This window comes from Oncorhynchus keta, chromosome 6 (genome assembly GCF_023373465.1).
Source record: "Oncorhynchus keta strain PuntledgeMale-10-30-2019 chromosome 6, Oket_V2, whole genome shotgun sequence".
Taxonomy (NCBI): domain Eukaryota; kingdom Metazoa; phylum Chordata; class Actinopteri; order Salmoniformes; family Salmonidae; genus Oncorhynchus; species Oncorhynchus keta.
Genome location: NC_068426.1, coordinates 26,754,153 through 26,778,330, shown reverse-complemented (window position 1 = coordinate 26,778,330; position 24,178 = coordinate 26,754,153). Strand labels below are relative to the sequence as shown.

Here is a 24,178-nt window from a genome sequence, read left to right as displayed (position 1 = left end):
CCAGTTGCACAGGGCGGGGTCGAGACCCAGGGTCTCGAGCTTGATGACGAGCTTGGAGGGCACTATGGTGTTAAATGCCAAGCTGTCGTCGATGAACAGTATTCTCACATAGGTATTCCTCTTGTCCAGATGGGTTAGGGCAGTGTGCAGTGTGATTGAGATTGCATCGTCTGTGGACCTATTTGGGCGGTAAGCAAATTGGGAGTGGGTCTAGGGTGTCAGGTAGGGTGGAGGTGATATGATCCTTGACTAGTCTCTCAAAGCACTTCATGATGACGGAAGTGAGTGCTACGGGGCGGTAGTCGTTTAGCTCAGTTACCTTAGCTTTCTTGGGAACAGGAACAATGGTGGCCCTCTTGAAGCATGTGGGAACAACAGACTGGGATAGGGATTGATTGAATATGTCCGTAAACACACCAGCCAACTGGTCTGCGCATGCTCTGAGGGCGCGGCTGGGGATGCCTTCTGGGCCTGCAGCCTTGCGAGGGTTGACATGTTCAAATGTTTTCCTCACGTCGGCTGCAGTGAAGGAGAGTCCGCATGTTTTCGTTGCAGGCCGTGTCAGTGGCACTGTATTGTCGTCAAAGCGGGCAAAAAAGTTATTTAGTCTGCCTGGGAGCAAGACATCCTGGTCCGTGACTGGGCTGGTTTTCTTTTTGTAATACGTGATTGACTGTAGACCCTGCCACATACCTCTTGTGTCTGAGCCGTTGAATTGAGATTCTACTTTGTCTCTATACTGGCAGAATTTGCGCAAAACTGAATGCACGAACCACTGCATTTAACCCTGGCAAGGTGACTGGAATATGGTTGAATATCAATAGTGTCGTTATTCCCCCCGTAAAACAATCAAACAGGCAAAACATCAGTACAGACACAGAATGGAGTCGCAATTCAACGGCTCAGACACGAGACGTCTGTGGCAGGGTCTACAGACAATCACGGATTACAAAGGGAAAACCAGCCATGACACCAAAGTCTTGCTCCCAGACAAGCTAAACACCTTCTTCACCCGCTTTGAGGATAAGACAGTGCCACCGACGTAGACCGCACCCAAGGACTGTGGGCTCTCGTTCTCCGTGGCTGATGTGAGTAAGTCATTTCAGCATGTTAACCCTCGGAAGGCTGCCGGCCCAGACGGCATACCTAGCCGCTTCCTCAGAGCATGCGCAGACCAGCTGGCTGGAGTGTTTACAGACATATTCAATCTCTCCCTATCCCAGTCTACTGTCCCCACTTGTTTCAAGATGTCCACCATTGTTCCTGTACCCAAGAAAAAAAAGATAACTGTAGCACTCACTTCTGTCGTCATGACATGCTTTGAGAGGCTAGTTAAGGATCATATCACCTCTACCTTACCTGACACCCTAAACCCACTTCAATTTGCTTACCACCGCGATAGATCCACAGATGATGCAATCACCATTGCACTGCACACTTCCCTATCCCATCTGGACAAGAGGAATACCTACGTCAAAATGCTGTTCATTGACTATAGTTCAGCCTTCAACACCATAGTACCCTCCAAACTCATCATTAAGCTCAGGGCCCTGGTTCTGAACCCCGCCCTGTGCAACTGGGTCCTGGACTTCCTGACAGGCCGCCCCCAGGTGGTGAAGGTAGGAAACAACCCCTCCACCTCGCTGATCCTCGACACAGGGGCCCCACAAGGGTGCTGGCTCAGCCCCCTCCTGTACTCCCTGTTCACCCATGACTGCACGGCCACGCACTCATCCAAATTTACATTTACATTACATTTAAGTCATTTAGCAGACGCTCTTATCCAGAGCGACTTACAAATTGGTGCATTCACCTTATGACATCCAGTGGAACAGCCACTTTACAATATTGCATCTAAATCTTTTAAGGGGGGGGGTGAGAAGGATTACTTTATCCTATCCTAGGTATTCCTTAAAGAGGTGGGGTTTCAGGTGTCTCCGGAAGGTGGTGATTGACTCCGCTGTCCTGGCGTCGTGGGGGAGTTTGTTCCACCATTGGGGGGCCAGAGCAGCGAACAGTTTTGACTGGGCTGAGCGGGAACTGTACTTCCTCAGTGGTAGGGAGGCGAGCAGGCCAGAGGTGGATGAACGCAGTGCCCTTGTTTGGGTGTAGGGCCTGATCAGAGCCTGGAGGTACTGATCAATGACAAAGTTCGCAGACCACACAACAGTAGTAGGACTGATTACCAACAATGACGAGACAGCCTACAGGGAGGGGGTGAGGGCCCTGGCAGAGTGGGAACAGGAAAATAACCTCTCTCTCAATGTCAACAAAATGATGGAGCTAATCATGGACTACAGGAAACAGCAGAGGGAGCATCGACCGTACCGCAGTGGAGAAGGTGGAAAGCTTAAAGTTCCTCGGCATACACATCACTGACAATCTGAAATTGTCCACCCACACAGACAGTGTGGTGTAGAAGATACAATAGCACCTCTTCAACTTCAGGAGGCTGAAGAAATTTGGCTTGGCCCCTAAGACGCTCAAAAACCTTTACAGATGCACAATTGAGAGCATCCTGACCAGCTGTATCACCGCCTGTTATGGCAACTGCACCAACCAGCAACCACAGGGCTCTCCAGAGGGTGGTACGGTCTGCCCAACACATCACCGGGGCACAATGCCTTCCGTCCAGGACACCTACAGCACCCAATGTCAACGGAAGGCCAAAAAGATAGTCAAGGACATCCACCACCCGAGTCATGGCCTGTTCACCCCGCTATCATCCAGAAGAAGAGGTCAGTACAGGTGCATCAAAGCAGGGACCGAGAGATTGAAAAACAGCTTCTATCTCAAGGTTGGGTGATGGGTGGTTAATGTCCTTGATTCCGTGAAACATAGTATGTTACACTCCCTGATGTCTCTCTGGAAGGAGAACCTCGCCTTGAGCTCGTCTACTTTATTGTCCAGAGACTGAACATTATCAGGTAATATACTCGGAAGCAGTGGATGGTATGCACCCCAAATACCTCTTCTCCACTGACGGCATCTTGGAGCAGTCTCTGGGATAAGTAGAATTGCCTTGGGGGGTACAAACAAAGGGTCCAATTCAGGAAAGTCTTATTTTTGGTTGAAATGCTGGTGAGTTACCACTGCTCTAATATTCAAAAGTTATTTACGGCTGTATCTAATAGTGCAAAGGACGTTCTGAGCTCATAATGTGAGAATTAACAAAACAAGAAAATACTGCAAAGTTGTTTAGGAGCCATGACATGAATATCGGCGCCATCTTATTGGCCACTAGTGGGTGCATGGTAAGGTGCTTTCTGCTTCATTAACATATTTTGAGTCATGCCTCATTTTTTGCATCCGTTAGTGAGAATGCTGTACCAATTTAACTGGTATGTGGTAGCAGTGCCCCATTCATGTAAAATGCATAGGGGACAGATGTAGTGCTGATCATATTGGTCTTTCACAGTCAAGCCAACCCTGTACTGTGCAAGTAAGCTAATAGTAGGCCTACTATTGAAACAGATAAATTAATCTGTCAACTGAGTCAGAAATTCATAGGTTTTTGCTCTCAAAGTCACACTTTGTTAATAGAAAAACTACAACATTGGATTTTCTAAGTCCATAACAATGCTTAAACAAATCAGGAGACCACTTTTGAGGTCTGAGGTTTTAGTGTACTTACCCTTTAATTCAAGTGCACAGGCACCTAGCACTGTTGTTTGGTTAGTGTAGCACATGAGATGGAGTTTGCAAAACAAACTGCCACTGGAGTCATGATATCATTCTGCTCGGTAGGCAAAGGCTGCTTTACAGAGAGTTAACATTTAATTGTTGAAGGCTTTTGGGAAAGCCTTTCCATCTACCAGAATAAGGTTAGGCGTATCATTAGCATCACTATATTTTTTCCTGTTCCTTAATTGTTTGACACCTGGACGTTTTACTTCATATTTTGAGGCATGTCTTACCTTGCTTCAAAGTAGCCCATAGCCAAAATCCCACTATAGAAACATGGAAGCAATTATTTTATAAAGACTCATATGCGTTCTCCTGTTCTATTGGTTTTCATTCAACTTTCTTTCATTGTCTAGCAGCCAAAGGCATTATCCTAGTCACATTAGCAACCCATGATGGTTGCAGCATCTTTAGACCTCCCCCTTTCTAAACGTCTAACTGATATCGGCTATAAAAAGCCAACCGACATTTACTCCTGAGGTGCTGACTTGATGCACCCTCGACAACTACTGTGATTATTGTTATTTGACCATGCTGGTCATTTATGAACATTTGAACATCTTGGCCATGCTCTGTTATAATCTCCACCCGGCACAACCAGAAGAGGACTGGCCACCCCTCATAGCCTGGTTCCATTCTGGGTTTCTTCCTAGGATTGGACTTTCTAGGGAGTTTTTCCTAGCCACCGTGCTTCTACACCTGCATTGCTTGCTGTCTGGGGTTTCAGGTTGGGTTTCTGTCCATCTCTGTCCATGAAACTGCTTGCATGTGCACGGTGTGCATTTTAGAAAGGTGTTTTCCTGCAAATTGCATTTTTGAACATCTGTGTGTAGGTGTACCATGTACACATTGCTGCGCCTAGAAAGTAAAGAAAAATAGTTCATCAACATTTTAAACTAAATATTTGGATCTGTTCCATCAGCCTTATTAATTGATACAGCATATACCTCCACTACACTACTTTGATACACATTTCGAGGATTAAGAAGTGAGAATACACAATGCCTGCAATACACCACTGGCTCCGATGTTATGATACTGATGATTTGTCCGCCACAGTTAGTTTATTTGTATTTCTACTATTGTGACTAGATGGAGTGAGCCTTGTCGGGGACAACAGTTGTTGACAACTGTAGCATTGTAGCTAAGCCTCAATCATTTTCCTAACTTTAACTTCATTCTCCTAACCTGTTGTGTTAATTATCCCAACCTGCCAAGTTAATTATCCCAACCTGCCAAGTTAATTATCCTAACCTGCTATGTAAACAAACCATCTGTGGCAACAAATCATCAGTAACACAACATCCCTAATTTTGAAGTCACTCAAAATACTTCTAGGATGGCAAGTTTCAGACAGGGCCTTCAGAAAGTATTCAACCCACTTGATTCTTTTGACATTTTGCTTTCTCCGGATATACTGTCCCTGTCCATACAGCCAGCTGGATTCTCAGTAGAAGAACTCAAGTCCTTTTGTTCACCTGACCTAGAATACCTCACAATCAAAAGCCGACTGCATTACCTCCTGAGAGAATTCTCTTCAGTCATTGTCACAGCTGTGTATATTCCCCCTTAAGCCGATACCATGACAGCTCTCTCACGACAGCTCTTATTTTTTTATGTATTATTTCTTACATTGTTACCCCAGAAAATCTGAAGTCTTATTACATACAGCTGGGAAGAACTATTGGATATAAGAGCAACTGTAACGGCGTTCTTCGTTTGTAGAAAGAGAGTCGGACCGAAATGCAGCGTGGTGGTTACTCATGTCTTTTATAAATGAAGAGCGATACATGAAATAACTAAATACAAAAGCAAAACAACAAACGGAACGTAAAACCTAATTACAGCCTATCTGGTGAACCTACACAGAGACAGGAACAATCACCCACAAAATACAAAGCGAAACCCAGGCTACCTAAATACGGTTCCCAATCAGAGACAACGAGAATCACCTGACTCTGATTGAGAACCGCCTCAGGCAGCCAAGCCCATACAACACCCCTACTCAGCCGCAATCCCAATAATTACAAAACCCCAATACGAAATACAACAACATAAACCCATGTCACACCCTGGCCTGACCAAATAATTAACGAAAACACAAAATACTAAGACCAAGGCATGACAGAACCCCCCTAAGGTGCGGACTCCCGGACACACCTCAAAACCATAGGGAGGGTCCGGGTGGGCGTCTGTCCATGGTGGCGGTTCCGGCTCGGGACGTGGACCCCACTCCATTAATGTCCTAGTTCCTCCGCTTTGCGTCCTGGGATAATCCACCCTCGCCGCCAACCATGGCCTAATAGTCTTCACCCAGAACCCAACTCAGGAGCAGCTCGGGACTGAGGGGCAGCTCGGGACTGAGGGGTAGCTCGGGACTGAGGGGCAGCCCAGTACTGCGAGAAAGCCCAGTAGTGAGAGAAAGCCCAGTACTGAGAGGAAGCCCAGTACTGAGATGAAGTTCAGGTAGGTAGCCGGCTCCGGTAGATCCTGGCTGGCTGGCGGATCTGGAAGATTCTGGTTGACTAGCAGATCTGGAAGATTCTGGTTGACTGGCAGATCTGGAAGAGACTGGTTGACTGGCAGATCTGAAAGAATCTGGTTGACTGGCAGATCTAGAAGATCATGGCTGACTGGCGGATCTAGCTGCTCTATGCAGACTGACAGCTCTGGCTGCTTCATACAGACTGACAGCTCTGACTGCTCCATGCAGGCTGGCAGCACCTTGCAGACTGGCAGCTCTGGCTGCTTCTTGCAGACTGACAGCTCTGGCTGCTTCATGCAAACTGACAGCTCTGACTGCTCCATGCAGGCTGACAGCTCTGACTGCTTCATACAGACTGACAGCTTTGGCTGCTTTATGCAGACTGACAGCTCTGGCTGCTTCATACAGACTGACAGCTCTGACTGCTCCATGCAGGCTGACAGCACCCTGCAGACTGGCAGATCCTTGCAGACTGACAGCTCCTTGCAGACTGACAGCTCCTTGCAGACTGGCAGCTCTTTGCAGACTGACATCTCTGGCTGCTTCATGCAGACTGACATCTCTGGCTGCTTCGAACAGGCAGGAGGCTCCGGCAGCGCTGTAGAGGAGGAAGGCTCTGATAGCGCTGAACAGGCGGGAGACTCCGGTAGCGCACGAGGGAAGGAAGTCTCTGGCTGTGCTGAACAGGTGAGGCGCACTGACAGCCTGGTGCGTGGTGCTGGAACTGGTGCTACAGGATCGAGGACACGCACAGGAAGCCTGGTGCGGGGAGCTGCTACCGGAGGACTGGTGTGTGGAGGTGGCTCTGGATAGACCGGACTGTGCAGGCGCACTGGAGCTCTTGAGCACCGAGCCTGCCCAACCTTACCTGGCTCGATGCCCACTCTAGCCCGGCCAATACGAAGGGCTGGTATGAACCGCACCGGGCTATGCACCCGCACTGGAAACATTGTGCGCTCCATAGCATAACACGGTGCCTGCCCGGTCTCTCTAGCCCACCGGTAAGCACAGGGAGTTTGCGCAGGTCTCCTACCTGACATAGCCATACTCCCTGTAAGCCACCCCCCCAATAATTTTTTGGGGCTGCTTTTCGGGCTTCCTTGCCAACCGTGCTGCCTCCTCATACCAGCGCCTCTCCGCTTTACCCGCCTCCAGTTCTTCCTTGGGACGGCGATATTCTCCAGGCTGCGCCCAGGGTCCTTTTCCGTCTAATATCTCCTCCCAAGTCCAGAAGTCCTTATATTGCTGCTCCTCGCGATTAACAGGGAGAGTTGGCTCAGGTCTGAATCCTGACTCTGCCACTCTCTCCCTGAGCCCTCCCCCAATACATTTTTGGGGGTGACTTTTGGGTTTCTTTTTGTGCCGTCGTGTCTTTCTCTTCGACTCCATTCTCCTATAGCCCTCTTCGCACTGCTCCAGCGAATCCCAGGCGGGCTCCGGCACTCTTTCTGGGTCGACCGCCCACCTGTCTATTTCTTCCCACGTAGTATACTCCATACCTCTGCTGTCCATAACGTCTTCCCATGTCCATTCTCCGAATAATTCATCCTCCTTTCGCTGCTCATGCTGTCGCTGCCTGTTACCACGCCACTCGGTCCGTGTGTGGTGGGTGATTCTGTAACGGCGTTCTTCGTTTGTAGAAAGAGAGTCAGACCGAAATGCAGCGTGGTGGTTACTCATGTCTTTTATAAATGAAGAGCGATACATGAAATAACTTAATACAAAAGCAAAACAACAAACGGAACGTAAAACCTAATTACAGCCTATCTGGTGAACCTACACAGAGACAGGATCAATCACCCACAAAATACAGAGCGAAACCCAGGCTACCTAAATACGGTTCCCAATCAGAGACAACGAGAATCACCTGACTCTGATTGAGAACCGCCTCAGGCAGCCAAGCCCATACAACACCCCTACTCAGCCGCAATCCTAATAATTACAAAACCCCAATATGAAATACAACAACATAAACCCATGTCACACCCTGGCCTGACCAAATAATTAACGAAAACACAAAATACTAAGACCAAGGTTGTGACAGCAACGTCAACTTAACAACATTACGACGAGGATTACGACTTTCCCAAAGTGGATCCCCTGTTCGGATCACCACCCAGGACAATGGATCTGATCCCAGTAGGCGACCAAAAACAACGGCGCAGCAGAAGGGGCAAACGGAGCGGTCTTCTGGTCAGGCTCTGTTGACGGGCACATTGCTCACCGCTCCCGAGTATACTACTCGCCAATAAAACCAGCCCCGGGCACTGACACCGACCTCTTGCTCCCAGACAAATTAAACAACTTCTTTGCTCGCTTTGAGCATGTGCAGCATGTGCAGATGGCCCGCTATCAAAACCTGTGGGCTCTCCTTCCCCTCGACCCACGTGAGTAAAACATTTCAGCGTGTAAACCCTCACAAGGCTGCCAGCCCAGACGGCATCCCTAGCCGCATTTTCAGAGCATGTGCAGACCAGCTGGCTGGTGTGTTTACGGACATATTCAATCAATCCCTATCCCAGTCTGCTGTGAACACATGCTTCAAGAGGGCCACCATTGTTCCTGTTCCCAAGACAGCTAAGGTAACTGGGCTAAACAACTATCTCCCCGTAGCACTCACTTCTGTCATCATGAAGTGCTTTGAGAGACTAGTCAAGGATCATATCATAGTACCCTCCAAACTCGTCATTAAGCTCGAGACCCTGGGTCTCGACCCCGCCCTATGCAATTGGGTCCTGGAATTTCTGAAGGGCCGCTCCCAGATGGTGAGGGTAGGAAACAACATCTCCACCCCACTGATCCTCAACACTGGGGCCCCATAAGGGTGCGTTCTCGGTCTTCTCTTATACTCCCTGTTCACCCATGACTGCGTGGCCATGCATGCCTCCAACTCAATCCTCAAGTTGCAGACAACACTACAGTGGTAGGCTTGATTACCAACAACGACGAGATGGCCTACAGGGAGGAGGTGAGGGCCCTCGGAGTGTGGTGTCAGAAAAATAACCTCACACTCAACCTCAACAAAACAAATGAGATTGTCTTGGACATCAGGAAACAGCAGAGGGAGCACCCCCCTATCCACATCGATGGGACAGTAGTGGAGAAAATTGTCATTTTTCAGTTCCTCTGCGTACACATCACGGACAAACTGAAATGGTCCACCCACACAGACAGTGTGGTGAAGAAGGCGCAAACAGCGCCTCCTTAACCTCAGGAGGCTGAAGAAATTTGGCTTGGCACCATAAGACAAACTTTTACAGACTCACCACTGAGGAAGATGCAAGGGCCCAGCATTGAAACAAAGGTGTCAAGATTCTTGTTTAGCTACAGGATTACTCCTCAAGCTACAACTGGGTTGTCACCTGCAGAAATGTTGATGTCAAGGAGGTTCAGGTCAACCTTGGATCTCATCAGACCAGAGCTGAAAATGAAAATAAAACAAAAGCCAAGGGAATCAAACATGTAACCATGACAACCTGAGCCAAACTTAGAAGTTTCTCACCTGGAGATGATGTCTATACAAGAAACTATGGGTTTGGTCCTAAATGGATTCCAGCTACCATTGAGGATTGCTCAGGACCAGTGATCATTAGAAGTGGACCAAGACTAAGGAGACACGTGGATCAGATCCGAGTTAGAATTCCAGTTCCATCTGGATCAATGCTTAAACAAGCAGGACAGGACATTGGAACGTTCCCCAGAGTTGCAGTTGGACAAACCACCTGAGACCAACAATGCTCAACTTTTTGAAACCAACCGTCCGGGACGACCTCCTCCTGTGAAGTCTCCACAAAAGGACTTTGTTTCACCATCAAGGGGTGAAGAGCTGGTGGCACCAGCTACACCACCTCTGAGACGCTCTCTTAGAGAGAGACGTCCGCCAGGCTTTTTCAGATCCTAAAGGAGAGCACGTTTGAAATAATTTAAATATGAAAATAGCATAGCTCAGAAAGGAAAGAAAATAAGTTGGGTTATTAGCTTTAAGGGGGGGGCATGTAGTAACCTGGAATATTTATGTTTACCAATAGATGGCAGTATTGACTCAAGATGGGGGTTTGCTTTTCGCTATCCGTATCCATTTCCTATATCTGCCTATATAAACGTGATTTAAGAAAGCTTCAGGTAGCTTAAGCCAGGTGCATTAGAGAATGTTATTCTAAGTTACAATTAAATAATAAACCGTACTTACGTGTCATGAGTCATCAACCTAAGAAACCTCGAAGGATACTACAATGAGGAAGGACAATTATGTGGATATATTGAAGCAACATCTCAAGAGATCAGTCAGGAAGTTAAAGCTTGGTCGCCACACGGACTACCCGGCTGAGGCATGGGAGCCGGCGTGGAAGCCCAACGAGCCGGCTGAGGCATGATGTGGGATGGGAGCCTGATAAGCCAGCTGAGGCGTGGGAGCCCGACGAGACGGCTGAGGCGTGACATGGGTTGGGAGCCTGCCGCGGCAACCAAGGCAAGAAACTCTCTTGGGCCAGCTACGGCATGGAAGCCCGACGAGCCAGCTAAGGCACCCCCATCAATCCCAACAATAACAACAACAAAAATCCTTGATGCTTCCAATAATGGTGTCTGCATTCTATGAGGACAGACGCTGGGAGACGAGAAGCAAGTACAGGGAGTGAATATTTAATAAATAATGAACAAGAAACAAAACAAGGACAGTGTCTGGACCAAGTGGAACAAAACTACATTAATACAGACAAAGGGATTAAACTGAGGAAGTGACAGATATAGTGGAGGCAATCAATAAGGTAAAAGAGTCCAGGTGGGTCTGATTGAAGCGCTGATGCGTGTAACGATGGTGACAGCTGTGCGTAAATATGTTGCTGCCCTCGAGCGCCAGAGAAAGGGAGCGGGAGCAGGCGTGACAAACACTGGCTAGGCATCATTTTGCAATCCAGCATAATGTGATTTACAGTTTGGGTTGCAAAACTCAGGTAAATTTCCCAGGATTTGCAGGAATCCTGTTTGGAAGAATTTGGAAAGTTTGTGGAATTTTTCAACCCTACTTGCAGGCCTGATGTGGCCTGTAAACTATGAGTTTATACACTATATCTACAAAAGTATGTTGACATCCCTTCAAATTAGTGGATTCGGCTATTTCAGTTAGCTCCGTTGCTGATAGGTGTGTAAAATCAAGCACACAGACATGCAATCTCCATAGACATTAGCAGTAGAATGGCCTTACTGAAGAGCTCAATGACTTTCAACGTGTCACCGGCATAGGATGACACCTTTCCAACAAGTATGCTTGTCAAATTTCTGCACTGCTAGAGATGCAGGGCAGTGTAAGTGCTGTTATTGTGAAGTGGAAACGTCTAGGAGCAACAACGGCTCAGCAGTGTAGTGGTAGGCCACACAAGCTCACAGAATGGGCCCGCTGAGCGCTGAACCACATAGTCTGTCCTCGTTTGCAACACTCCCTAACGAGTTGCAAACTGCTTCTGGAAGCAACGTCAGAACAAGAACTGTTCTTCGGGAACTTAATGAAATGGGTTTCCAAGGCCGAGCAGCCACACACAAGCCTAAATTCACTATGCACAATGCCAAGCGTCTGCTGGAGTGGTGTAAAGCTTACCACCATTGGACTCTAAAGCAATGGCAACGCGCTCATTGGAGTGATGACTCTCGCTTCACCATCTGGCAGTCCGACAGATGAATATGGGTTTGGTGGATGCCCTGAGAACGCTACCTGCCCAAATGCATAGTGCCAACTGTATAGTTTGGTGGGGGAATAATGGTCTGGGGCTATTTTTCATGGTTCAGGCTAGGCCACTTAGTTCTAGTGAAGGGAACGCTACATCATACAATTACATTCTAGACGATTCTGTGCTTCCAACTTTGTGGCAACAGTTTGGGGAAGGACCTTTCCTGTTTCAGCATGACAATGCCCCCCTCCCCCCTGCACAAAGTGAGGTAAATACAGAAATGGTTTGTCGAGATCGGTGTGGAAGAACTTGACTGGCCTGCACAGAGCCCTAACCTCAACCCCATTGAACACCTTTGGGATAAATTGGAACTCCTAATGCGAGCCAGGCCTAATCACCCAACATCAGTGCCCGACCTCACTAATGTTCTTGTGGCTGAATGGAAGCAAGACCCTGCAGTAATGTTACAGCATCTAATGGAAAGCCTTCCCAGAAGATTGTAGGCTATTATAGTAGCAAAGGGGGACCAACTCCATATAAATACTCATGATTTTGGAATGAGATGTTCAACGAGCAGGTGTCCACATACTTTTGGTCATGTAGTGTATAGTTTGTTTCAATTGTGTTGATAATATTTGCCTAGCAACTCACTTGGTGAAGGTCTCAGTACTGAAAATGAACGAATTGAACAACCAAATCTCTGTCACTAACAAATGCAGTCATGGGTGGTAACTGTGCAATTCGATTGAAAAGGCACACTGGGAAATTATTGGAGGTGTGGCTTATTGGGGGAGTTAAACGTAAGTATACCTTACACAAAAAAAACTGCAGTTGTATTACTGCTCACTTCAACTAGTTAAGTTTCTTAACTTTTTTAGATAATCGTTTTCCTCAAAATGTTTGAGAATTTTTCCGGTTTTAAAGTGCACAGCTTGTTGGCCAAAGCCTATAGGGAAATGAATGGAGTTTTTGGATAAACGCTGATAATAAGGTCTGTGGTAAACAGGTTTAGGAGATCGTATATCTTACGTTTTGTTCTATGAAATAATCTTCATAAACTAATTTAGCTTTTTGTGAATTTCGAAGCATCTATGCAATAAATAAAAAGCACATAAAGGCTTCATGATTCATAAAGGTCAGGTTAACTGACTGATATTATCTCATAGAACAAAAGGTAAAAGATCTCCTAAACCTGTGTTAACCTCAGACCTTGTTGTTGGCGTTAATCCAAAACCCGATTCTATCCGAACTAACCAGGGGTAACCAATTTCCGGTTTGTAAGACTACAAACTGGCGAGCTCTATAATGAACGTCCTTGAAAAAAATGTGATGTATAGGCTAATGTTAACGTTCAAATGTTTTCCGATCAGTTTTATGAGTAATTACATGTTATATAAAAGTTGTAGAACTATGGCAATATCTATGAACATATAACCACAATTATTGGGCAAAAGAAAGTGCAAATTAGGGGCAGTTCCTTTATTCACTAATGAATACAAATATGTTTTCTCGTCGCAGAAGTACTGTAAAAGCGCGATTGAAATTGAAAGGCAATGTTTCCATGTATGCTGCATGTGTCAGCTCAATCGGAAATGACCTTTGCATTTTAACGCAATCTTTCCCGATACTTCCGCGATAATAATTTAATCCAGCCCTAAATCTTTGAGATTGTGTTATGCACAAGTCTCTGATTGACTTTGTCCTAACCACACTTCTGTGCCTTAATTCCCAGTATCCCTATGTGATCTGTCCCGTTTCGCCTGGTCCTGTTTCGCTTGATTTTATACTTCACTATTGATTGGTGCACTACATTCGATGTTAGCCTACTTTTCATGTAAAATGTCCTTGAGTGTCTTGAAAGGCGTCTGACAAATACAATTTAGTAGTATTGTTCTAATAATTCACGTGTCGTACTTTTCCATTTCCATTCATTCATTTGTCAGTTTTGTTCACGTGCACCCTTGGATTGCAAATGGATTTTAAATGTAAATTTGTAAAAACACAGACTTCGATGAATACACCGGAATTACAGTGTATTTAAACACTTTTTAAAATATAGCCATATACAAATTCATCATGATAAAATTATCCTAGTGTTGGCGACTGTATTAAAACATACTTTCGAAATTAGGATTTATGCTCATGGCGCAGCGGTCTAAAGCACTGCAGCTCAGTGCAAGAGGCGTCACGACAGTCCCTGGTTCGAATCCAGGCTGTATCACATCCGGTCGTCATTGGGAGTCCCATAGGGCTACGTACAATTAGTCCGGGTCTGGCCGGGATATGCCGTCACCGTAAATAAGAATGTGATTTGTGATCTTGACGGACTTTCCTAGTTAAATTAAGGTCAAAATAAAGAGTGCTCTCTCCTAATCCCTTACATATTTGTCTATTAAAGAATCCTTAGTTGCTGCATCAATGTGTGGTCTTGTAAATTAATGATATATAACCATTGACTGTTGAAGAATATAACTTAAAAATAAAGGCTTCATTAACGTAGTTGAACTGTCGTACCCCATCAGCGCCATACGCTTGTTATATTTCAACATTTGTAAACGTAAACAAATACTTTTTAGCCTCAAAACATGGTTAAAACTCGAATGTTTATATCATGGATGGTCAGTCCTCACGCTTTGAATTTGAGAATTGTTCCATTTCTCCAGGCCCATCCCTCAGATTTTTTTTGCGAAACACAGGCAGTATTATTGTTTCAATTAAGGATTCCAGCTTTAACATCAATTTGAAAGATAAGCTCCAGTGCCATGCGGCTCAATTCCTTGTTATAATACCTCGATGCTGGTACATGTAATTACTTAGTTTGGACTAACTATAACGTTATACGTTTTTACAGTGTACCTGTATTACAATTCATAATTATCGATTGTAGGCTATCTACACAAGGCCTAGCTGAGTTACATAACATTATTGTTACAAACGTAGTTAGGCTTTAGAGGAGCCTGACTATAAAGGCAACCTAATAAAGGTTTGACACTTTATCCTTGGTTTTGATCTACTCGACCTTTTTGCGTTTCTGGACTTGGCGGTGTAATGGCATTTACACGCTAACGTTAGTGTTGTTCATGCGTTAGGCTATGGATATGGAACAATCAAGAGAAAGGTACATGTTGTTTAAATGTCTATATCATTAATTGCAAAAAAATATGAGGTTAATTAATAACAGTTTGACTTTCTAAAGTTTTCGTCCAAAAGTAATTTTGAAACGATTTACAGAAGCAGTCCCTTTCCCTTTAAATTGATTGGTGTTTTGTTGTTGTTTTTCGTTTTTACTTCATTACATAGCAGGAATCAAAATGTAGGCAAGTCTATGTTGAAAGTCAATTGGTTTAAGTATTAGGCTATCATCTCTGATAATTTGATATTTTCCCAATTTACAATAATTTGCCATTAACATTCAACGATAACTTGTGGTCTGTAAAACGATTTCAGTCTTCATATTGATAATGGAGCCTCATACCTATTTGGAAAAATGAAGGGTTGATTCCCGTTACGCAAATGTTTACCTGTTGTTGACGATGATGATGATGATACCGATGATTATGATGAGAAAGACTATGGTTATTCTAGTAGATTATGGTTCCACCAGTTGCGTCAGATGTCCTACGAAGAAGTGAACGTTTTGTTTAATATTTTGGAGTGAAAAAACAACATCATGAATATGCTTGTGTATTCGGCACCAAACTGGAATGACCCAATTTGTTTTAGGATTAGCCCCATATCACCACCATGCTAAACAATGCATTATGAGAGTTTACATAGTAGGCCTATCCATTTCGGTGACCAGTCGGGTGTAATGTTGACACAATCCAGTGAGCTGCGTCACCCTTAAATAGTCATGTAGCCATATACACAATTCAAAAGCTACGTCTCATTTAGGGAGTTGGTAATAATGATTATTTGTTTTGTCTCACGCACATGCACTTAAGAAGTAAGAACTTAAATGGGAATATTGTCTTTGACAACAACAAAAAAGTCCACCGCTTTGTGTGATAGGCTATTTGCGCTTCTAGTATTAGGAAAGTCTCTCTTTAACCCTAAATGTTATTTTTCCTAAATGCATTACTCCCGCTGTTACCTGCGTTATGTCCATATTTATTTTACAGAATAATTCATTGAGCAGACTAGCCTAACGTTATATATCCCCAGGTATGCTAATTTATTTATTATGTATGTTTCATTCAACGCTTGAGTCTCACTTCCCCGAAGGTCTTCCATATTTGGAGTATTATTTGTTTGTGGAAGACTAAAATAGTTGATTAGTAGTAGCAATTAGACCTATACAACGATTTACCCAAATGTAGCCTTTGACAATTTCTTTCTCTTTCGACGCATACAATCCTAAGCTGTTTTGCTAGGTCAGCCTATCTCACTCACTCAGATTTTCTACTTTATTTTCCTCCTCAAAATTATCGAAAGAGGAATGCTTTGGTGCGTAAGAATTCAGTGCATATATTGAGGAGCTCTTGTGTGGCCCCCGGTGGCCAAGAATTTGGCAATACTTTATCATGAGTTTGCTGGATTAGCATTTTATCATTGCAAAGAACCGGTTCCCATGATCTTCAGTGTGAGCCTACGGGTTATTATTTGCTATATAGCGCAGTCCAGTTTGTCATGCTGGTGTATGTGGTATATTTATCTATAGGCTAACATTTCACACACTGAGGAGCAAGAATTCATAGACGCACCAGGCACAAACGTCAGACAAGATAAACCGATATTTTGATACCAAATTTGGCACGGACTTGTCTCCCCCTAGGCCTAAAGCTGATGATTTAATTTAGTCTAAATGTCGTTTATTTATTTATAAACGTTGTCCTTTTGGAGGTAGGTCTACTTTCTTCTTTGGTGATGTGTAATATTTTGACACGTGAATAGAGATGCTGTTTGTGATGATGAGTCATAGCGGTCAGTCGTCACATATGTGTGGGGCAGGGTGGGCTACAGGGGTTATGGTAGGGGTTATGGTCATTGGCATAAGAACAACTGCCATCTTAGAAGTCTAAATATTGACATCGTGCCACTGAATGGACATAGACCAACAGCCTATGGGGTCATACCACGCGGTGTGAGGTGTCGTTAGTACCAGCTCTGTATAGTTTCTGTCACACGGTTCTTCCCGTTCGACGTGTCACACCTCACTGAATTAAATCATATAGGAAATGGCCTGAAAGCCAAATGTGGTTTTATCAGAGGTAAGGCGCCTGCGTACTGGAATAATAGCCCCGGGTGAAACAAACCTTATGTCGTGTGCACGGTGGAGGATTCCCACCATCATGAAGCCGTAAAACAGAAATGTCTGCGTTGTCCACATAAGAAGAACGTCGGTTTAATACTAGAATTGAGGATTATTCAGTCATTTTGTGTTCCCTATATACAGTAGACTGCCAGAGACTTCAACGACCAAGCTCAGTATGTCAACCTCCCTGCGCGCAATGGAGAATATTCCATGTGGTGTGATTTTGGATTCACACGTAAATACAGATATGTACGATATCTGGCCTGCAATGTCATGGAAATGATGGCCTATACAATTGTGTTGTGTTATCTTGTAATGGTTATTCACTCATTGTAAAGTTATGCGGCCGTGGCCCACACTTAATGCTCCAAATAATGTTGACGCGGCGAGATGAAGGGTCAGACGCAGCTCATTCACACGTTGCATGGGTATTTTTACTTATTGTTGCCTACACTGCACATGCAGTCCTGTATTCTTATATGCTTTTGTTGACCATTGTTCCCAGATCTGTCCATATAATTATATTAAAATGTTTATTTGTACACTTCTCTGATGCATGACCCATATAGCCTAGGCTAAATTTGTAAGTATACATATATTTTTTTAAATAGGATGAATGTATTCTAACACATGCCTTTATCTGTGTTTGTCTCTTAATTAATCGTGACGAGTTATTTCTGTAAACAAAATCACAATTGCAAACGTTACTGAGTTTGCGCAATGGGAAAATATCTCCAGCAGATTTAGCAGTAAATGAGAGGTTTTAGAGGGGGTTGAGGGACGTGGGAGGGTGGACCTGAAGAAGACTATACTTGAGGCTGACCATTCCTGTTCAGGCACTGGATAGGCAGAGAGGACAACCCAAACGAGCTCGTCACAGACTCAGCGCTTCCGCTTCGTAACGCGTACTACTGTGGATCGTTGGTGTGTGAAGGGAGGGAGAGAGAGAGGAGGGAGGAAAGAAGCTTGGTGACGGACTTGCTCCTCTGGAACACTGCTATACTGCTATATTGCTATGTGCTATCACCACGGAAGGCTTCTCGAACATCTCGACTATAAGATGTACAATAAAGTAACACCGCGCGCGTTATTTTAGCCATCTTTGCAAGACTCTTGAATGGTCTTGGTCGCTAGGGCGCAGTCAATCTGAAGATAGAGACAATCCATGGAGATACTGGATAGCCTTTTCTGGCTACACATTGGGATTATACATTGAATTGGGTGGAAACTCTTAGCAAACATTTTTTGAAGTAACTACCTCGGCTGTGCCATAGCTTCACAAGATTGAAAGTGACGTTTCTGGTTACAAGGTAAATCAGTTTTTACTGTACGGAGTAGGCTACCCGGTGTCATCGTGGTTATTGGTTCATTATGGTAATTGTTATCGCAGGTCATGTCAGTTTAGGCCCTGGTATTGGGGAAAACATCACGTTTGTTTTTGCAAGGAGCTGGGGACGCGGTTAGATACAGAAGCCGTACATTAGACCATTTTGGCTATACGTCGTGCTCTCTGTTTATACAAATATCTTACTATTTGTAGTGGTGGTAGTTGTTACCATCACCATCTAGCACCCAAGAAATACATAGCCTATAGGTTTTGTCCCGAATTTTAAGGTTTTTGTAATAATTTGTCTAGATTCCCTACAATAAACATCACGCCGGCAGGTAGTCTAGTGCTTAGTGTTGGGCCAGTAACCGAAAGGTTGCTGGATCGAATCCCCGAACTGACAAGGTAAAAGTCTGTCTTTCTGCCCCTGAGCAAGGCAGTTAACCCACTGTTCCCCAGTAGGCCGTCATTGTAAATAAAAGTTTGTTCTTAACGGACTTCCCTAGTATTAAAAAATAGTCTACTAGCAAAGCCAACATTATCGAGTTTAGACACGTTATGAGTGGTGTCCTTGCTAAGCATGTATCACCATTGCTATGTGTGTTATTTCTAGTAGCCAACATGCTTATTTCTTATTGTAATCATTTCTGCTACAATTATTGCTGTCTTTATTTTCTTCGTTATTATATAAATTATAATGACATCCATAGACGTATGTATAGCAGTTACGACACGCTCAATCTTTCTTCAATGAAAGAGTCGCAAACTGAAATGTATTACAAGTATGAAGACTGCGTGTGTTGAGTATGTCATTGGTATTTTATTTTGACCTACACGTCGTTTCAGTCGAACTGGAATTTCAATTTACTAATGTCACATCAAAAATGTATTGGAAAAAAAGTTATACGCATAGGTCTATTCAGGACTGAGAATGTGACGTTAAAATGTGCTTTTGTTTAGATCTGACAATTGAGGCCTTGGTCTCCGGAGCTCCAGACATGGCGGACCAGGATGAAACCGTTGGGCTCCAAAATTCGACAAGCGGTTCAGAGTCAAAGGAATTACACTCCGAGAGTAAAGCAGATAAACCAAATGGAACTTCGGGCAAATCTCCATCCTCCCAGACGACATATATTCAACAGGTCAGCGTTACTAACTATTTTGAACCTATGCACTTCAGGTCGACAGCCTCAAGTCACTGCCTAGAGGTTGCTCTGGACCTATATGTATTACTTCAGAGTTGCCACATGTGAATAGTAGGTTAATATGATATTAATATCTATAGGTTTTAGTTAAACTATAATGGAATGTATACTACAGTACAACATTGTCCCGGTATGAATTACATGACATAGAGAAGTATATATTAGTTGTAAAATGATTGGGCTAATTAAGCTTGCAAAATGATGTCAACTGCAAGGAAAAGTGATATTGATATTCGTTTGACTTGTCTAATTGTGAAGGGAATGGAGGGGATAAAAGTGTACCTGCACGAGAGGGAACTGTGGGAGAAGTTTCACGAGGTGGGGACGGAGATGATTATCACCAAAGCAGGAAGGTAAGAGGGCAACGCCTGCATAAACGGGCATTATGGGCTATGCAGATACATTTTAGGATTTAAATATTGATGCCATGGTCAATATATACATACATACACCAATATATTACTGAAATTAGTTATGTCATGTGTGTATGCTTTACTTATATTAATTATCCATGTATGCCATACGCTTAGGCATACATGTGAGGTGATGTTTGAATAATAATTTTTTGACAAAAATTGTCAACATTTAGTGGTACTAATTTAGACAGCTCTAAATTAAAGTGAATCCGTCCATGTTATGTTTGATGTATGAGCACAGAGATGAGGTTTTACTTTTCAATAATGATAGTGAAATTAATGCTGTATTCGTTTCTGGGAGGAGGCCTACTTTCACTTTTCTCAATAGGCCAAGAGATAGCGCCATAAATACATCTATACAGGCAGAGTCATTTTAAGACAGACCCTTGGCTAGATACAAGTCAAATAAACAACACGTGACATATATCACGCGTTATATCACCTCCATTCTTGTAATCCTCTCTCACATTCTCCATCCATTTTATTTTTGAGGTGTATTTTTCCAAGTTGAATACGTGATATTCTTTTCATTCTACCCTAGTTGTTCGTCACGTTTGCCACATTGAAAACATTGTCGAATGACTTTTCAAGACAAAAAAGCAGGGGGGCGGAGTGTAAATCCGTTTAGCAATTCCGTCTAACTGGCCTGTTTAGAAACTCTCAAGGAATATGGTTGAGATATTCTTGTACCTGGGAACTTCACAATATGCATGAATGGTCGGTGGTCTCTGCTCATGTTAACAAGTCGTCTTGTGGCTTTTAGGTATTTATTATTAATTTCAGTGATGCCTCAATAGCCTTCTTAGGTGTATTGGGTTAATGTTTTTTTCTCGTGGCTGCATAAATCCGTCTTTTTATTATGTCCATTCATTCCCCCTTTTTGGCTTAAGACTTTATTAACCATCCCTCCTCAGCCCTTACTCCTTCCCATCATCCGGGGCGGCAGGTAACCCAGTGGTTAGAACTTTTGGCCAGTAACGGAAAGGTTGATACCTCGAATCCCTTTCAAGATAAAAAATCTGTCCTTCTGCCACTGAACAAGGCAAACCCACTGTTCCTAGGCCGTAATTGTAAATAAGAATGTGTTATTCACTGACTTGCCTAGTTAAATAAAGGGTTAGTAAAACAAATCGCCACTTCAGCGTCCGACTTATTTTCTTTAGCAATTTCTATACCATTTGCTGACGTTTTACTTGTGGAAATTGGCACATCTGAAAATATATGTGCACACGTCACACATGCATCTGGTTTTAGTGGGGCATGTGATGCAAAATAAGCTTCCTTAAACCCAGAAACGATAGGCCCATTCCTTCGCAGAATAGCCTGTTTTCTTTTGTTGCATGCGTAAAAGTATGCAGTCGCTTCCAAACGAACAAAATATATATTTGGCTACTTTAGTTTCCATTTGTTTTCTTTTGTTTTATTGATTGATGGTCTAAGCTTAATTTGGTTGTGTGTGTGTGTATGACGTTGATATTCATTTTGAACCAGTGTGGTTTACACCCACCCATAAAGACGTGGAGTGTAGGTCATTCGTATATTTGTTTAAGCTTGCAAAATGTGGAACAAGTTGTGGGCTTCTATGCAAGGCCTGTGTCAAGGTTGTAGACGTTCATTGATTTTAACAGTATGATTTCGGAACTGTAATCAATGTATATGACAGGCAGGACATCATGTAGAGTTGAACAATATCGACTATTCCATAAATGTGTCAATAATCCTACATTCCCTTAAGCAAATGGCTACTTCAATCAATGATAGCAGTCATACTTTATTCATGGGAGACATTTGCACTTGCATTGTGTAACTATTTAATCGTGCTTCATTTGCAGAAGAATGTTTCCCAGCTTCAAAGTGAAGGTCACTGGATTGAACCCGAAAACAAAATACATACTCCTGATGGATGTCGTGCCTGCGGACGACCATCGCTACAAGTTCGCCGATAATAAATGGTATGTAGGACTTTTTCAAAACAAGTGCCTCTTGGATCGTTCCAGGCTATTTCCAAAGCCGTATCGCAACTACCTGTATGCAACATGATCACGTGAACACATTCTGATACGTATTTTCTGCTCCAGGATGTTTCATAACCCTATAATGAGGCGTTTTCTGTTTGCGAGTTTTAATAGCAGCACGGTGCAGTTCAGTAGCATATGGACCTATTCCCTCAGGCTACTACTATTGCATACATCGATATATGGAAACTAGTCAATGTGCAGTGCAATAAATTATCCCAGTAGGCCTATAAGAATATATCCAGTTTATGTCAATAAATTGCCTAATACTTCACGCTATGGAATGAGATTCATAATTAGTCTTGGGACTAAAAACATTTTTTATTGAATTTGTAAGGTTTATGCCTCAAATTATTTTCCCATGCATTTCGTAGGCCTAGTAGGCAATCTTTAGCAAACTATTCCTTATGTCTCAAATGTATAAACATGTTGCTTGCTGTAGGCTGTGCAGCCTAGTGTAGTTTAAAATACAATTTTACCAAATCCGAAGAAGAAGAAATGGCTTTCGCGTGGAGTAAGGCAATTGAGTTGGGGGATCCTTGGAAAGTGCTGCAGAGTTGTGCTGACTACCGAATGGAGGCTTAGGCTATTTTTGTGTTTTATGCGAATTTAATATAGCGTTGATGTTTCGTATGGTGAGGGTGGAGCTCTCTTCTGACACCTCTGAGGCATTCTCTTTGCCGTCCGTGAAACGTAGCTTAAACACAATTTGTCATGTCCATCTGGTCAACAATGCCTTTTTGGGGTCAGTGGTTTTCTATTGAGAGTTTTTAAAGAGTATAATCACATGCAAATAACGCTGATAATGACCTGTTCAGCGCATGTTGTGGAACTAATCCACTCTTTGTCAACTAAGAAAATAATGTTCGCCTGTGCCAAATTGCAGGTTATTTGTTGTTGGACAACGTATAGCACGCCATACGACACAAGGCTATAGGCTTAATGTGGGAAATTATATAAAAACATGTGTTCAGTTTGCATTTATTGTCACACAATAGCCTTTTTCACAAAAATGTGCCATTCGTATTACTTTGGGGTGAGAGTAGGCTAAACACAAATAGTCGATACGTGGACAGTATTAAAAACTACAAACTAAAGGCATTTGTCGAACCTTCAATTTCACGAACTATTGGCCTATAATGGGATAACCTTGGTAAAATCTCCAGTTTTGGAACAAACCCTAGGCCTACTACCAAATAGCTTAAATGTATTTATTTCGAAGAAGCTTTGGCGACAAATTAGGCTAAACCTGTATTTCTGATTAAAAGTGAATTGTAAACAGCTGAAACTGACGAACAAACACCTGGATCCTTTTGGACATGTATGTTTACGGCTCTTCACATTTTAGCAGTGGGAAACAGTGGGGAAGTAGGGAAAGTATTTTTTAAATGCTGACTTTTGGTGGTGTGATTCAGGTCTGTGACCGGGAAGGCCGAACCTGCCATGCCCGGGAGGCTCTACGTTCACCCGGACTCGCCTGCGACTGGGGCGCATTGGATGAGGCAGCTAGTCTCTTTCCAGAAGCTGAAACTGACGAACAACCACCTGGATCCTTTTGGACATGTATGTTTACGGCTCTTCATATTTTATGGGTTGGTCTGTATGTAAAAGCGCATAATGATTTTCGTAAAGGAATACTGTGGCTTATAATTATCAACACAACATCTGCATGCATTAGTAAAGATTAGAAGTCAGATGGCATCCGGTTCTTTCCTTTTAACGACGCTCTCATTATGAACTCCCAAGACCCTAGATTTTGTGATCCATGTCTGAAACAATATAGCAAACACAAATATCACTTACATAATCGATTTTCTTCGATGTTAAAAATTGTGCTCTGGGCTAGAGATGTGGTTTATGTGGGTCCAGGTTTGGGTGACATTGTGTCCAAATTAGACATCTAAACAGAGAATACAGGATAGGACTGATTACGATACAATAGTTATATCCTTTATAGGACATACAAACTGCCCTATGCAATTATTAATATTTTGTTAATTGACAATCACAAGAACAATATTGGTTGTTAAAGAAATTGAAACAAGGAAGTGGATTATGCACAAAATAGGCAATAAGAAAAGTGAGAGAACTACAACAATTCTAGAAAGTTAAGTGATAAACTTACTCTA

General features: G+C 43.4%; 1 protein-coding gene across 6 annotated transcripts in view; it reads left to right on the top strand.

The window, feature by feature from the left end:
* LOC118385302 (T-box transcription factor TBX5-A-like) overlaps positions 1 to 24,178 on the top strand; it is a 50,235-nt gene that overhangs the window by 12,160 nt on the left and 13,897 nt on the right. For 3 of the 6 annotated variants that reach the window (XM_035772329.1, XM_035772331.2, XM_035772333.1), the window contains exons 2-5: positions 19,374 to 19,555; positions 19,877 to 19,971; positions 21,867 to 21,986; positions 23,465 to 23,612. In XM_035772329.1, coding sequence (XP_035628222.1) covers positions 19,374 to 19,555; positions 19,877 to 19,971; positions 21,867 to 21,986; positions 23,465 to 23,612 — 545 coding nt within the window. Of the gene's footprint in view, positions 1 to 12,532; positions 12,633 to 14,806; positions 14,951 to 17,909; positions 18,397 to 19,373; positions 19,556 to 19,876; positions 19,972 to 21,866; positions 21,987 to 23,464; positions 23,613 to 24,178 lie in introns of those variants that run through there. The other 3 variants (XM_035772328.2, XM_035772332.2, XM_035772330.2) reach the window with 3 other exon arrangements.